The 13,539-nt window shown below is 35.5% G+C and overlaps 1 protein-coding gene across 1 annotated transcript; it reads right to left on the minus strand.

Annotated features, from left to right (window-relative positions):
- Positions 1-10,078: 10,078 nt before the first annotated feature.
- On the minus strand, positions 10,079-12,244 carry CSNKA2IP (casein kinase 2 subunit alpha' interacting protein). The gene has a single exon (XM_026499942.4). It carries the CDS (start codon positions 12,242-12,244, stop codon positions 10,079-10,081), a length of 2,166 nt encoding a protein of 721 aa, XP_026355727.3.
- Between the last annotated feature and the right edge of the window lie 1,295 nt (positions 12,245-13,539).

Consider the following 13,539-nt stretch of genomic DNA (forward strand, 5'->3'; position numbering starts at 1 on the left):
AATAGAACAATGAGCAATGCTTATGAAAGGCAAATCATAAATAAGGAAATCCAGGAGGTCAATAAACATGTAAAGATGTTTAAGGTAGCTAGCAATAAGAGAGGTAAAAATTTAAAATACAGTACAAGGAGATCATTTTATTAATATGAACCACATTATTAGTATAAGCCAAGAATTAAAAAGTCTGAAAATTATGTATTGCTGGTGAGACTATGGAACAGTGCAAACTTTCATGCATTACTTGTGGGCATATATAATAGTAAAATTACCTTAAGGAGCAATTTAGTAATATCCAGTAAATTTTAAAATGTTTTAACATTATAACCCTATACTGTTCAATGTGGCTACTGAGTGCTTGAAATGTGACTAGTCTGAGTTCTGATGTGCTGTTAAGTGTTAAATTCAACAGATTTTAAAGACAGATATATATGTGTATGCACACACATTTATATATCTCACACTAATATTTGTCATATTAATTTAAGGTTTATCGAAATTGACACTATTAACATTTTAGACTGGGTAATTCTTTGTCAAAGGTTATCCTTTGCATTGTATGATTTTTAGCTGCATCCCTGGCCTCTACCTAGTCATGACCTAGAACCCCTAAAACATCCACCCAGACAGTCAAAAATGTCTGCAGAGGCGCCCGGGTGGCTCAGTTAGTTAAGCATCTGACTCGACTTCAGTTCAGGTCATGATCTCAGGGTTGTGGGAAAGAGTCCAGGCTGGGGCTCTGTACTCAGAATGGAGCCTGCTGGAGATTCTCTCTCCCTCTCCCTCTACCCTTCCCCCTGCACTCAATAAATAAATTAATTAATTAGTTAATTATTTAAATCTTAAAAAAAAATGTCTACAGACATTGCCAAATATCCCCTTGGAGGCAAATCAACCTTGGTTGAGAACAAGTCTTAATTACATGTTGAAATGGTAAGCTTTTAGATACATGGTGTTAAAGAAAATATACTATCAAAATGAATTTTACCTATTTCTTTTTACTTCCTAATGTGGTTACAAGAAAATTTAAAATTATATATGACTCACATTATGTCTTTATTGGACAACAGTGTTACAATTATCAATTCCACTCTAAGTAAGACAGTGTTTTCCAAATGCTTAATGTACATAAAACTTATCTGAGATTTTATATAATTCAGACTATGGTTTAGCGTATTTGAGATAGGGTGAGATTTTGCATTCCTAACAAGATCTGAGGTTACACTGATGCTGTAAATCCACGGATCAAATATTTCACAGCATGACTCTTTCAAATACCTACAAGTGCAAAATAGGACACGAAAAAGAATATGCATGGTACTATAGTTAATAATACTGTATGGCATATTTGAAAGTTGCTAAGAGAATAAATCTTAAGTTTTCATCACAAGAAAGAAAAATTTTGTAACTATGTATAGGGACAGATGTTAACTAGACTTACTGCAGTGGTAGTCTTTCAATATGTACAAACATTGAATCCTTATGTTGTTTATCTTAACTAATACATTATACATCAATTCCACGTCTGTTAAATTTTTTAAACAATGTCAATGCATATATGTGCATTGATGCGCAGTGTGTGTGACAATAAAAATGTAAATTAACTATTCAACTAAAAAATAATAAATTGTAATAAATTCACATTATGCAGTTATACAGTATATATATCTATGTATATATGTATAATATACATATATGTATACACATACACACACACACACACAAAGCCCTGGAAATGAAATGACCTATCTATAAAGTATTTTATAACAAGGATAAATCTTAAAAACAGTCCAGATCAAAAATTACACATTTCAAAAAAAACATATACGAAGCTTTAAAACATCCAGAAAAATAGATTTTTATGGTTCTTTAAATATTTAAGAAATTTTTAAAAAGTAGACAAGTGACTTACAGCAAATTTATGACAGTGATTGCTCCTCGGAAGTACAAGATAGGATTGAGATCCTGGATGGTTATATGCAATGGGACTAGCATTTATATCAAAATGTTTTACTTCTTTAACATATGAAATAAATGTAACCAAAGAAGATGATTTGATAAAGCTGGAGAGTGGTTAAAAACTTTCACCAACATATTATCTGCCTTTCTCTATAGGTTTGAAATATTTCATAATTAAAATAAACAAATGCACAAATAAATAAAAGAATGGTGTAAGAAGTCTGGCAATGACCTTCCTGGAAACCTATAAACTACCAAGACTGAAACAGGAAGAAATTGATTTTTTAAACAGACCGATTAATTATGAAGAATTTGAAGCAGTGATCAAAAACCTCCCCAAAAACAAGAGTTCAGGGCCTGATGGGTTCCCCAGGGAATTTTACCAAACATTCAAAGAACTAATACCTATTCTCCTGAAGCTGTTTCAAAAAATCGAAACAGAAGGAAAACTACCAAACTCATTCTATGAGGCCGGTATTACTTTGACCCCCAAACCAGGCAAAGACCCCATCAAAAAGAAGAATTATACACCAATATCCCTAATGAATATGGACGCCAAAATTCTCAACAAGATCCTAGCTAATAGGATCCAACAGTACATTAAAAGGATTATCCATCATGACCAAGTGGGATTCATCCCTGGGATGCAAGGGTGGTTCAACATTCACCAATCGATGAGCGTGATACATCATATCAACAAGAAAAGAGTAAAGAACCACATGATCCTCTCAACTGATGCAGAAAAAGCATTTGACAAAATACAGAATCCTTTCCTGATTAAAACCCTTCAGAGTGTAGGGATAGAGGGTACATTCCTCAATCTCATAAAAACCATCTATGAAAAGCCTACAGCAAATATCATTCTCAATGGGGAAAAGCTGAAAGCCTTTCCCTTAAGATCAGGAACACGACAAGGATGCCCACTCTTACCATTATTATTCAACATAGTACTAGAAGTCCTTGCAACAGCAATCAGACGACAAAAAGGGATCAAAGGTATCCAAATCAGCAGAGAAGAAGTTAAACTGTCCTTCTTCGCAGATAACATGATACTCTATATGGAAAACCCAAAAGAATCCACCCCCCAAACTACTAGAAGTTATAGAGCAATTCAGTAATGTGGCGGGATACAAAATCAATGCTTAGAAATCATTTACGTCTCTATACACGAACAATGAGACTGAAGTAAGAGAAATTAGGGAATCCATTCCATTTACAATAGCACCAAAAATCATACATTATCTCGGAATTAACCAGTGACGTAAAGGACCTATATTCTAGAAACTAAAAATCACTCTTGAAAGACGTTGAAGAAGACACAAAAAATGGAAAAATATTCCATGCTCACGGATCGGAAGAATTAACATAGTTAAAATGTCTATGCTATCCAGAGCAATCTACACTTTCAATGCCACCCCAATCAAAATACCAATGACGTTTTTCAAAGAACTGGAACAAACAGCCCTTAAATTTGTGTGGAAACAGAAAAGGCCCCAAATCGCCAAGGAATTGTTGAAAAGGAAAAACAAAGCTGGGAGCATCACTTTGCTGGATTTCAAGCTATACTATAAAGCTGTGATCACAAAGACAGCATGGTACTCACACAAAAACAGACACATACACCAATGGAACAGAACAGAGAACTCAGAAATGGACCCTCGACTCTTTGGGCAACTAATCTTTGACAAAGCAGGAAAAAACATCCAGTGGAAAAAAGACAGTCTCTTCAATAAATGGTGCTGGGAAAATTGGGCAGCTATATGCAAAAGAATGAAACTTGACCACTCTCTCACACCATACAAAAAGATAAAATCCAAATGGATGAAAGAGTACGATGTGAGACAGGAATCCATCAAAATCCTAGAGGAGAACATAGGCTGCAACCTCTTTGACATTGGCCAAGCAACTTTTTTCATGACACATCTCCAAAGGCAAGAGAAACAAAAGAAAAAATGAACTTGTGGGACTTCATGAAGATAAAAAGCTTCTGCACAGCCAAGGAAACAGTCAAAAAACTAAGAGGCAGCCCACGGAATGGGAGAAGATATTTGCAAATGACAGTACAGATAAAAGATTAGTATCCAAGATCTACGAAGAACTTCTCAAACTCAATACATGTGAAACAAATAATCAAATGAAAAAATGGGCAGAAGATATGAACAGACACTTTTCCAATGAAGACATACAAATGGCTAACAGAAACATGAAAAAAAAATGTTCAAAATTATTAGCCATCAGGGAAATTCAAATCAAAACCACATTGAGATACCACCTTACGCGTTAGAATGGCAAAAATTGACAAGGCAGGAAACAAATGTTGGTGAGAATGTGGAGAAAGGGGATCCCTCTTACACTGTTGGTGGGAATGCAAGTTGGTACAGCCACTTTGGAAAACAGTGTGGAGGTCCCTTTAAAAGTTAAAAATTTAGCTACCCTGTGATCCAGCCATTGCACTACTGGGTATTTACCCCATAGATACAGACGTAGTGAAGAGAAGGGCCATATGCACCCAATGTTCATAGCAGCATTGTCCACAATAGCTAAATCGTGGAAGGAGCCGAGATGCCCTTCAACAGATGACTGGATTAAGAAGATGTGGTCCATATATACAATGGAATATTACTCAGCTATCAGAAAGAACGAGTTCTCAACATTTGCTGCAACATGGACGGGACTGGAGGAGATTATGCTACGTGAAATAAGTAAAGCAGAGAAAGACAATTATCATATGGTTTCACTCATTTATGGAACATAAGGAATAGCAGAGAGATCAGTAGGAGAAGGAAGGGAAGAATGAAGGGGGGGTTAACAGAAGGGGGAATGAACCATGAAAGACTATGGACTCTGGGAAACAAACTGAGGGCTTCAGAGGGGAGGGGGGTGGGGGATTGGGATAGGCCTGTGATGGGTATTAAGGAAGGCACATATTGCGCGGTGCATTGGGTGTTATATGCAAGTAATGAATCATGGAACATTACATCAAATCTAGGGATGAACTGTATGGTGACTAACATAACATAATAAAAATTTATTTTAAAAAAAGAAGCCTGGAAATGAATATTGAAATAGAAAATATGGAATTTTTAAAATATTTTAACAGACTTTAAAACTCAATGGAAATTTATTGCTCCTGAAAAAACTATGTATCTCATAGAAATAAGTATTTCTTGTGAACTTGTAAAGCCACAAATTGATACCAAAAGGTGGACAAGAGTACAACAGCAAAATTGTGTGCTAGATAATTAATCTAAAATAGAGAAGATAAAGCAAGTTTCATTTTTCATTTTTAAAACATTTGTTTTAAGTTGATTATAAAAGGAATTCATATTCATTAAAGATTTAGAAAAGATTAAAAATCTACTTATTTCCTAAACATTCCATTATAACTATTTTCTAGTATTAAACACTTTTCTTCATCATTTTGGTGTTTACTTCCAGTCACTTCATCTTTCTCATACGTATGAAATAGATTTTGCACGAATACAAAGACACACATATACATATATGCATAATTTCAATGTTTTACAAGGAGCATGTGATGTCATATAATGCAAGTATATTTTCACTTAAATCAAAAACGTTATATTATCTCTCTTTTCATTGGTCTCTCATTGAAAATGTCCTGTTTGAAATTTAAATACAGTAGTTTAGCTATCTCCTCTTTGTTCATCTTTGTTCTTCCAACCCATGCTCAGGATCACTATCAACGCCTAACTATTCTCAACAAGATATTTTCCTGAAGAAAGTAGTTCTATTCCTGAAATGAATGTAGATGCAATATTAGAAATAACAATTTTTTTCACTAGGAAAAATATCACATGAATCATAGTGTATTTAAACACTTCTATAAAAGAAAATCTAGATTTTTTCCCCCAATCCCTCACTATTGTAAAGAAACACAAAGCTTACTTGTTTATATAACTCTATGTAGTCATGATGATTTCTTTAAGATAATTTTGAAGAAAGATGACCATAGGGCAAACAGTTATGTATGTTATTTCCTCCCCCAAGTTATATATATTATTAAGATTTTGATACTACTGTCAAGTTATCAACCAGATGTGTCATTCCACTTTACATCAATTGCTTGGATCAAAATGAGACAACTCATAGGATCCACCTTCTACTTTCCAACTCTACTATGATCCATTCTCATGTCTAGCCCTTTCAATTTAAGGAGAAAGGCATTAATGAGATGCAAGTAATATCTTTTTCCATTACTTTTCAGATCATCTCTTTTTTCAAATGTAGTGAATTTTGAGACTTATGTTTTTGAAATCTGGTCTCATCTATACAAGATTTGGCAGAAATTTCTTGGCCTTTCCAGCATGACACATGTTATTCCTTATTTAAAATTTTTATTGGTGTCTTAATAGAAGCTGGGAGAGAAACAGGGTTGGATAACCACTGTTTATGAATTTTCCCCATAAGTTTGATGCAGTTTTATTTTCAAATTAGAAAATACTGGTTGAAGAATTCCTTTGAAGAAATCTTGAAAGTAGACACTGTTATAATTAAGAACAAAATAACTGCCAATACATTAGAAAAGTTAAAAGCAACTAAGTCATAGCCCAAAAAAGAAAAAAAAGGAAAGAAGTGAAAAGAAACTACAATGAGGTATAAAGTTTAGAAAATAAGCTAAGAAATGGAAAATTAAACATGTAAATTATATCAATAAATAAGTCATTTGAACTCCTTAGTTTAACTTAATTCCATAAATATTTATTGAATACTTAAAATGTGCCAGGTACCACTACATCCTGAGGAGTTAGTGGTAAACAAGATTGACACAGGACCCCCCACTCCTGAACCTTAGTCTAGTGGAGAGCATATTAAACATGTAATTACAAAGTGATGTGTGTCACAAAAAAAGAAGTTCAGGGTGCATAAAGCATATGTCAAGGGTTTTCTACATGGGTTGGAGAAAGCCATGAATACATTATCACATACATAAGTTTTTCCTCATCATCACTGATCAGATACATTAGCCAACATCACATTTAATACTGAAATACTAGAAAGAATCACTGTTAACATAAGAAATAAGACAAGGATGACTGCTGTCATCAATAACAGTTTTATACATATTCTCACCAAGACAAAAGGTACAGAGAACAATTCAATCTTAAGGGAAAGAAGCAAACTGATGAAATGTTGCTTATTTCAGAGAATTAAAAGAAGATGAAGAGCTTCAATAGCATTATTCAATATCAACACTGTTTTAAGGCATGCACTCTATGCCAAGGACTAGGTTTAAAAAAAAAAAAAAACATAGTGAGCAGGAGTTTTCAGTATAGTAAGTGAAAACAGACAAGAAATGATTACTTTATAATGGGTTAAGAGCAGTACAAAGAGTTAACACAGTTTTATGATAATAGGAAAGCCAACTAACCCCTTCATAAATGCATCAGGAAGAGGCTTTCCAGAAGTTTCAAGACAAAACAGAGCCCTGTAGGATAAAAAATGTATAGATGGGAAGATATTTCTGGACAGCAAAATTTTCTATTTAAAAGTGTAGGATGTGAGGCCAGCAAAATAAAAGCAAAAATAAACTATTGGGACTATACCAAAATAAAAAGTTTCTGCACAGCGAATGAAAAAAAAATCAACAAAATTAAAAGGTAACCTACTGAACAGGAGAGAATATTCACAAATGACATTTCTGACAAAGGGTTAGTATCCAAAATATAAAAGAACTGATACAAGTCAATATCCAAAAAACAAATAATCCAATTGAAAATGGGCAGACGACATGAACAGGCATTTCTCCAAAGAAGACATACAACTGCCTGACAGACACATGAAAAGATGCTCAACATTACTCATCATCAGAAAAATGCAAATCAAAACTACAATGAGATATTACCTCACACTTGTCAGAATGGGTAAAATAGAAAACACAAGAAACAACAAGTGCTGGGGAGGATGTGGAGAAAGGGGAACTCTAGTGCACTGTTGGGAATGTGAACTGGTGCAACCACTGTAGAAAACAGTATGGAGTTTCCTCAAAAAATTAAAAATTGAACTATCCTATGATCCAGTAATCACACTACTGGGTATTTACCCAAAAAATACAAAAACAGTGATTCAAAGGAAGATATGCACCCCTATGTTTACTGCAGCAATATCTGCAATAGCAAAAATATGGAAGCAGCCAAAGTGTCCATCAACAGATGAATGGATAAAGAAGATATATACCACATTGTGTGTGTGTATATACATATACATATAATAATATTTCATTGTGTGTGTATATACGTATATATATATATATGTATATATACGTATATACACACACACACACAATGAAATATTATTCAGCCATAAAGACTGAAATCTTGCCATTTGCAACAACATGGATAGAGTTAGGGAATATAATGCTAAGTGAAATAAGTCAGTGAGAGAAAGGCAAATACCATATGATTTCACTCATATGTGGAATTTAAGATACAAAACAAATAAGCAAAGGAAAAGAAAAAGAGAAAGAGATAAACCAAGAAATAGACTCTTAACTATAAAGAACAAACTGATGGTTACCAGAGTCGAGGGAGTGAGGGGATGAAGGAAATAGGGGATGGGAATTAAAGAGTACACTTAACATAATGGGGGGAAAAAGAGATTGAATAAAATGATAAACAAAAAAAGTGTAGGATGTAACAGAGACCTTGGCACATTCTGTGCATTTTAAAGCAATTAGTATGGCTGTAGCATCCAGTAGGAGACTGGAGAAGAACAAGAAATAAGTTTTAAGAGGCTATCATATATAGTTCAATTACACAAAAAATTTAGAATTTCCCAAGAAAACACTGGGCAATGATGAAAGGATTCTAAGCAGTGGAATGGCATTATCAAATTTCTGTTTCAAATGCATTCAAAAGACAGAAGTGCATGTTTAGAAGTAAGGGCAGTAATCCAGGTGACAAACGGTTGTGATCACAACTAGGATAATGGTCATGGGGTTGGAGGAAAAAGCTGGATTCTAGAGATAATAGGCCACAGAACTCATGGACTTAGAGAGGGGCTGGCAATGAGAAAAAGTCAAACATGACTCCAGGATGAACGGTGCTACATCCATTTAAATAGGAACACCAGGGGGCAAGGATTGTAAATGTAATGATCCAAATTGTAAATGTAAAGATAATTCTGGTTTCATCACGTTGAGTTTGAGATGACTGTGCAATATTCAACTTGGAAATGTCCAGTATACAGTCAGAAAGATATTAGTGGAGCAGAATTTTGAGTCATCAGTGCATGCAAGAGATACTAATTCTAGTCCTTGGGGATTGAGATGATCACTTAAGGTGAGTAGATAAGACAATTAACTCCCTTCTCTTCCCACTACCAGTAGACCCAGTGGAACAAAAACATTTTTGAAACATTTTTATTAACCCATTTTGGATGTATAGATAGAAGTGATAAACAGGTACTTCAGAGCCTATAATTTAAATATTGGCACAGAGCCTATAATTTAAATAGTGGCACAGGCAATAGGTAGGGTTATTTGTACTAGTTAGTTCTTCTCTCCTGAGATTTGTTAACTAAGGTTGAATAAATCATTGGATTTCAGAGTGTGGGATCTTAGCATAGAAGAACTTTCCCTAGAAACACATAACTAGAAAGAGATTCACATAACTAGAGAAAAGATTCCTCTTTATATACATTCTTACCTGTTGAACATGATCTGAATTTTCTTTAGAGACAGGGAAACAGATTAGCATAAATTGGCTTAAGGATACTGTCATTACTATGTTTTATGAGGAAGGAGAATAACAATGAGCTAGATACTGTTCAGGACAAGACAGATGAGGTATTTCTGGTTTATGGCCAATTATGATTAATTCATGTAACAATGATTCTACAATGGCTACTATAAGCCGGGCATTTGGTTAAAAACCTGGGATTCAGTTTTGCCTTCTAGGAGATCATAGTCTATTATTTAACTAGAAAATAGACTTAAGAGTTTTAGTTCCCCTTAGCTAGGTGCTTCATCGGCTAAAATATACAGTCACAGTTATTGCTGAGAATTTTAATAAGCATAATAGGAAATCAATCTCTAGTTTCAAAGAACTAAGAGGTCAATTGCTTTCAAAGAAACAAAAAGTTAATTTAATCAATATTTCTCTCATTTTGAAACTGTCTGGAAAAATTTGAACAGTATTTTTGGCCCCTTTGTCCCTTTTACTGTGGTGCTATTCCTCATAGGCCTTGTTTTGGGAGGTCGTGATTGACTTTGTTGTGGTTTTCCAGAAAGTGGCTGGTGATTTTTATTACATATAAACTCAAGCCAGGAGACCCCTGGAGGCAACCGGTGGTAACTAAGTACCTTAGTGAATACACAACCCGAGAGAGTAGATGTGGTAGACTCTTTGGAAGGAGGGGTTAAGGAAGGTGGAGTTGAAGAGGAGGAAGAAGATGATGAAGAGGAGGAGGAGGAGGATGTGGAGGAGGAGGAGGATTGAGGCGGGGACTGTGGCTGAAAATTACTACTTTTCTTAACATAAAGCAGCCAGTCAATAGCCTGGGGTTGTTGGCTTACAACTTTGTTTTCAGGGGCTACTGTCAGCCATTTGTTCATATTTAGCTCCTGTGTGATATCAGGTTCAGATGGAGAGAAAATTTGGATCTTCTCCATTCCTTCAAGGTTGTCTTCAGGGGCTTCATCAGGTTGATTTTCTTTCACAGGGGATGGGAGACAAGATGAGACAGAAGTCTCTGGTAGGGAAAGGAGAAAAACTAATTTCACGTCCATTTCTCCCTCAGAACCAAGTTCAGGTGTTGGTATGACAAACAGTGTTGCACTGCGAGGATCTTTCCTTCCTGTAAGATGGTTACACTGAGATTTTACACAGGAAGCACAAGCTAAGCAAACCATGTAATTTGATGAAAGGCGGGGACCAGGATGAGGATTAGGCCTTCCCCTCATCCTTCGAAAGAGAATCTGCCTACAGAGATCCCTCTGGATTCTGGTCTTGGAGACAGAATTGACAATTTTATTTACAACATCATCAGGGACAGTTCCACCTCTAACAATGCAGGGGTAAATATAATTTAAGCTCCATGGAATTTCTTTATTTGATTCTGTTTTGGCAGAAAGATCAAAGCTGCTTTTACTTTGGAATCTGGAGCCCAATGTTGAAGCAGCTATATTTCTGATGAAGTGTTTGGAGCTTGATAATGACTGACCTGAGACATTTGGTTTAGAATGGGGTGAAGATAAATCTGTGGCTTTCTGTTTGTCATTTGGTGAAGAGGTGTTCTGAAACTTGGAGTGACAAACTGGTGAGCTCAGGGTCCTGAAGTCACGGTTTAGTGTAAGCACCGTCTGAGATTTGGATGAGAACAATGGCAAACTCTGAGTCTGATGGACAGAATGTGCTAAAGGTGATTTCCTCAGTTTTGAGGGGGACAATGGTAAGCTCAGAACACAGGAACTAGAATTCAATGCAGGTGCTGTCTGAGGTCTAGAGTCAGGTAATGGTGAGCTCAGAGCCATTTGATTGGATTCCAATGAACGTGATGACAGAAGCATGTCATTTATTTGAGGTGTAGAACTGAGTGACGGTGAGCTCAAAGATCTTTGACTGTGCTCTAATAAAGATGTCCAAAGGCTATCCAATGAAGATGCTTTCTGAGGCTTGGATTGTGGTAATGTTGAGCTGAGCGCTCTTTGATTAGGTCCCAAAGAAGATGATGTCCGGAGGATGTCCACGGAAGGTGTTTCTTGATGTTTGGGGGGGAGTAATGAACTTGATACTCTTTGATTAGACTTCTGTGAAGGTGACGTCCAGCAAAAGTCTGGTGAAGATGTAGTCTGAGGTTTGGGAAGGGGTAATTGTGAGCTCGAATTTGTTTGGCTTGACCCCAACGATGAAGATGTCTTATTAAGTTCAAGTGAAGATGTTGTCTGAGGTTTATGGTGTATCACAGGTGAGCTCAGGGCTCTCCGATTAGGCCACAGTGAAGTTCTCTGGTGGAGGTCTAGTAAAGGTGTGGCCTGACGTTTGGATTGGGATACTGGTGCTTTCAGAGCCCTGTTATAGAAGCCCTGTGAAATTGTGTCCTGAGACTTGGCAGAGGACAACACTGAGCAGCTCTGCACCATCTGCTTAGAGCTAACTGGAGGTGCTGCAAGGCGATTACTATGGGACTGCACTCCAGCCACAGGCTGGTTATTAGGTTGATTTAATTTTTCCCCTGAGTATTGATGTGTTAATGAATTGGTTGTGGCCATTTGGTAAGAGTGTTCTAATGGCACAAAGTGTTGATCATAATATGCCAACGGTACCATCTTGTGCTAGTGGTAGAGGTCTTTTTGAAAGCAGCTGGCTTGTGGGATATTTGCGAGTCTTTTAGATGGATTCATTGGACAATGAATATTTTAAAATAAATAGTCCTTGGTAGTTTCTAACTTCTATCTTGTTTCCTTACTGTTAATTCCCAAATATTATAGAGTGTCTCAAAATTCAGATATAGATGAAGTTGAAAAAATTATCACCATTTGAGATTCTCTGCTATCTTCTCTTTCATTACCTAGAGGCTTTTTTTTTTTTCCTCTTGAGGAAATAATGCCTGTTAATAAAATAGTGAAGAGAGTTCAGAAGAGATCCTGATAGGGATATTAATTTTCTCAAACAATTTGTTGTAGTGACTAGAGCATGGGCTTTATGTTAAACCCTAGCCATTTACTCTGTGTGTAACTTTTGAAATAAACTTTCTAAACCCCATTTATCTATCTGTAAAATAGATAAATATTTAATTTATTGAGCTAAAAACTAACTAAGATACAAAGTGTGTAACATTGTCTAGGATATAATAAAAGTTAATAGCCATTTCTGGTACTTTTTTGATAACAGCTTTAGTAAAACAAACAAAAAAACAAACAAAATAATCTATGATAAGTTTGTTGCATGAAATAAGAGAATCTTAGAGAAAAGTGAAAAGGAAGTTCTGAAATGTTGGTTTTCAGTTTAGATTCAATTACCTATTATTCTAGTTGAAAGTCTATTGCATACTTTAATCCTGTTCTTATTTGTCACAATTGTAGCTTTTGAAACTGTGACTACTACCTTTTAAAACTAATGTCTTTGTTCATGTGCCTTATTTCTTCTATTCTGGTTCTCTCTATTCATTCTCTCATTTCTCTCTAGGACTTCACTAAATTATTTTCTTTTCCTCCCACCTCAGTGTAGTCCTCAGTGTTATATCACCAGTTCTCATCTCTTTTTATTTTATTCCTATGTAATCACAATAGTTATGTTTAGGATTTAAAAATGAGCTATAGAAAGAAGGCTCACAAAAAAACACAAACATATAGCTGGCCAAAAGTGAAGAAAGCTCAGAAAAGATAGATGCGCTGCCTTTTAAAAGACAACACATATGATATAACATGACATTATCTTAGCGCATTTTCATGGCTTGGGGTTTGTTCTTCTGGTTTTAAGGTTAAGACACATGACATGACAAAAAACTGAGAGTGATTGCAACAGACCGTGGGATCAGCCAATTAACTCATTGGTCCTAAGGCCCTTGAAGATGGGAACTATCAAAATTGGGTTTCATGATTTTTCCTATCTTCCATGACTT

This window comes from Ursus arctos, unplaced genomic scaffold (assembly GCF_023065955.2).
Source record: "Ursus arctos isolate Adak ecotype North America unplaced genomic scaffold, UrsArc2.0 scaffold_4, whole genome shotgun sequence".
NCBI classification, from domain to species: domain Eukaryota; kingdom Metazoa; phylum Chordata; class Mammalia; order Carnivora; family Ursidae; genus Ursus; species Ursus arctos.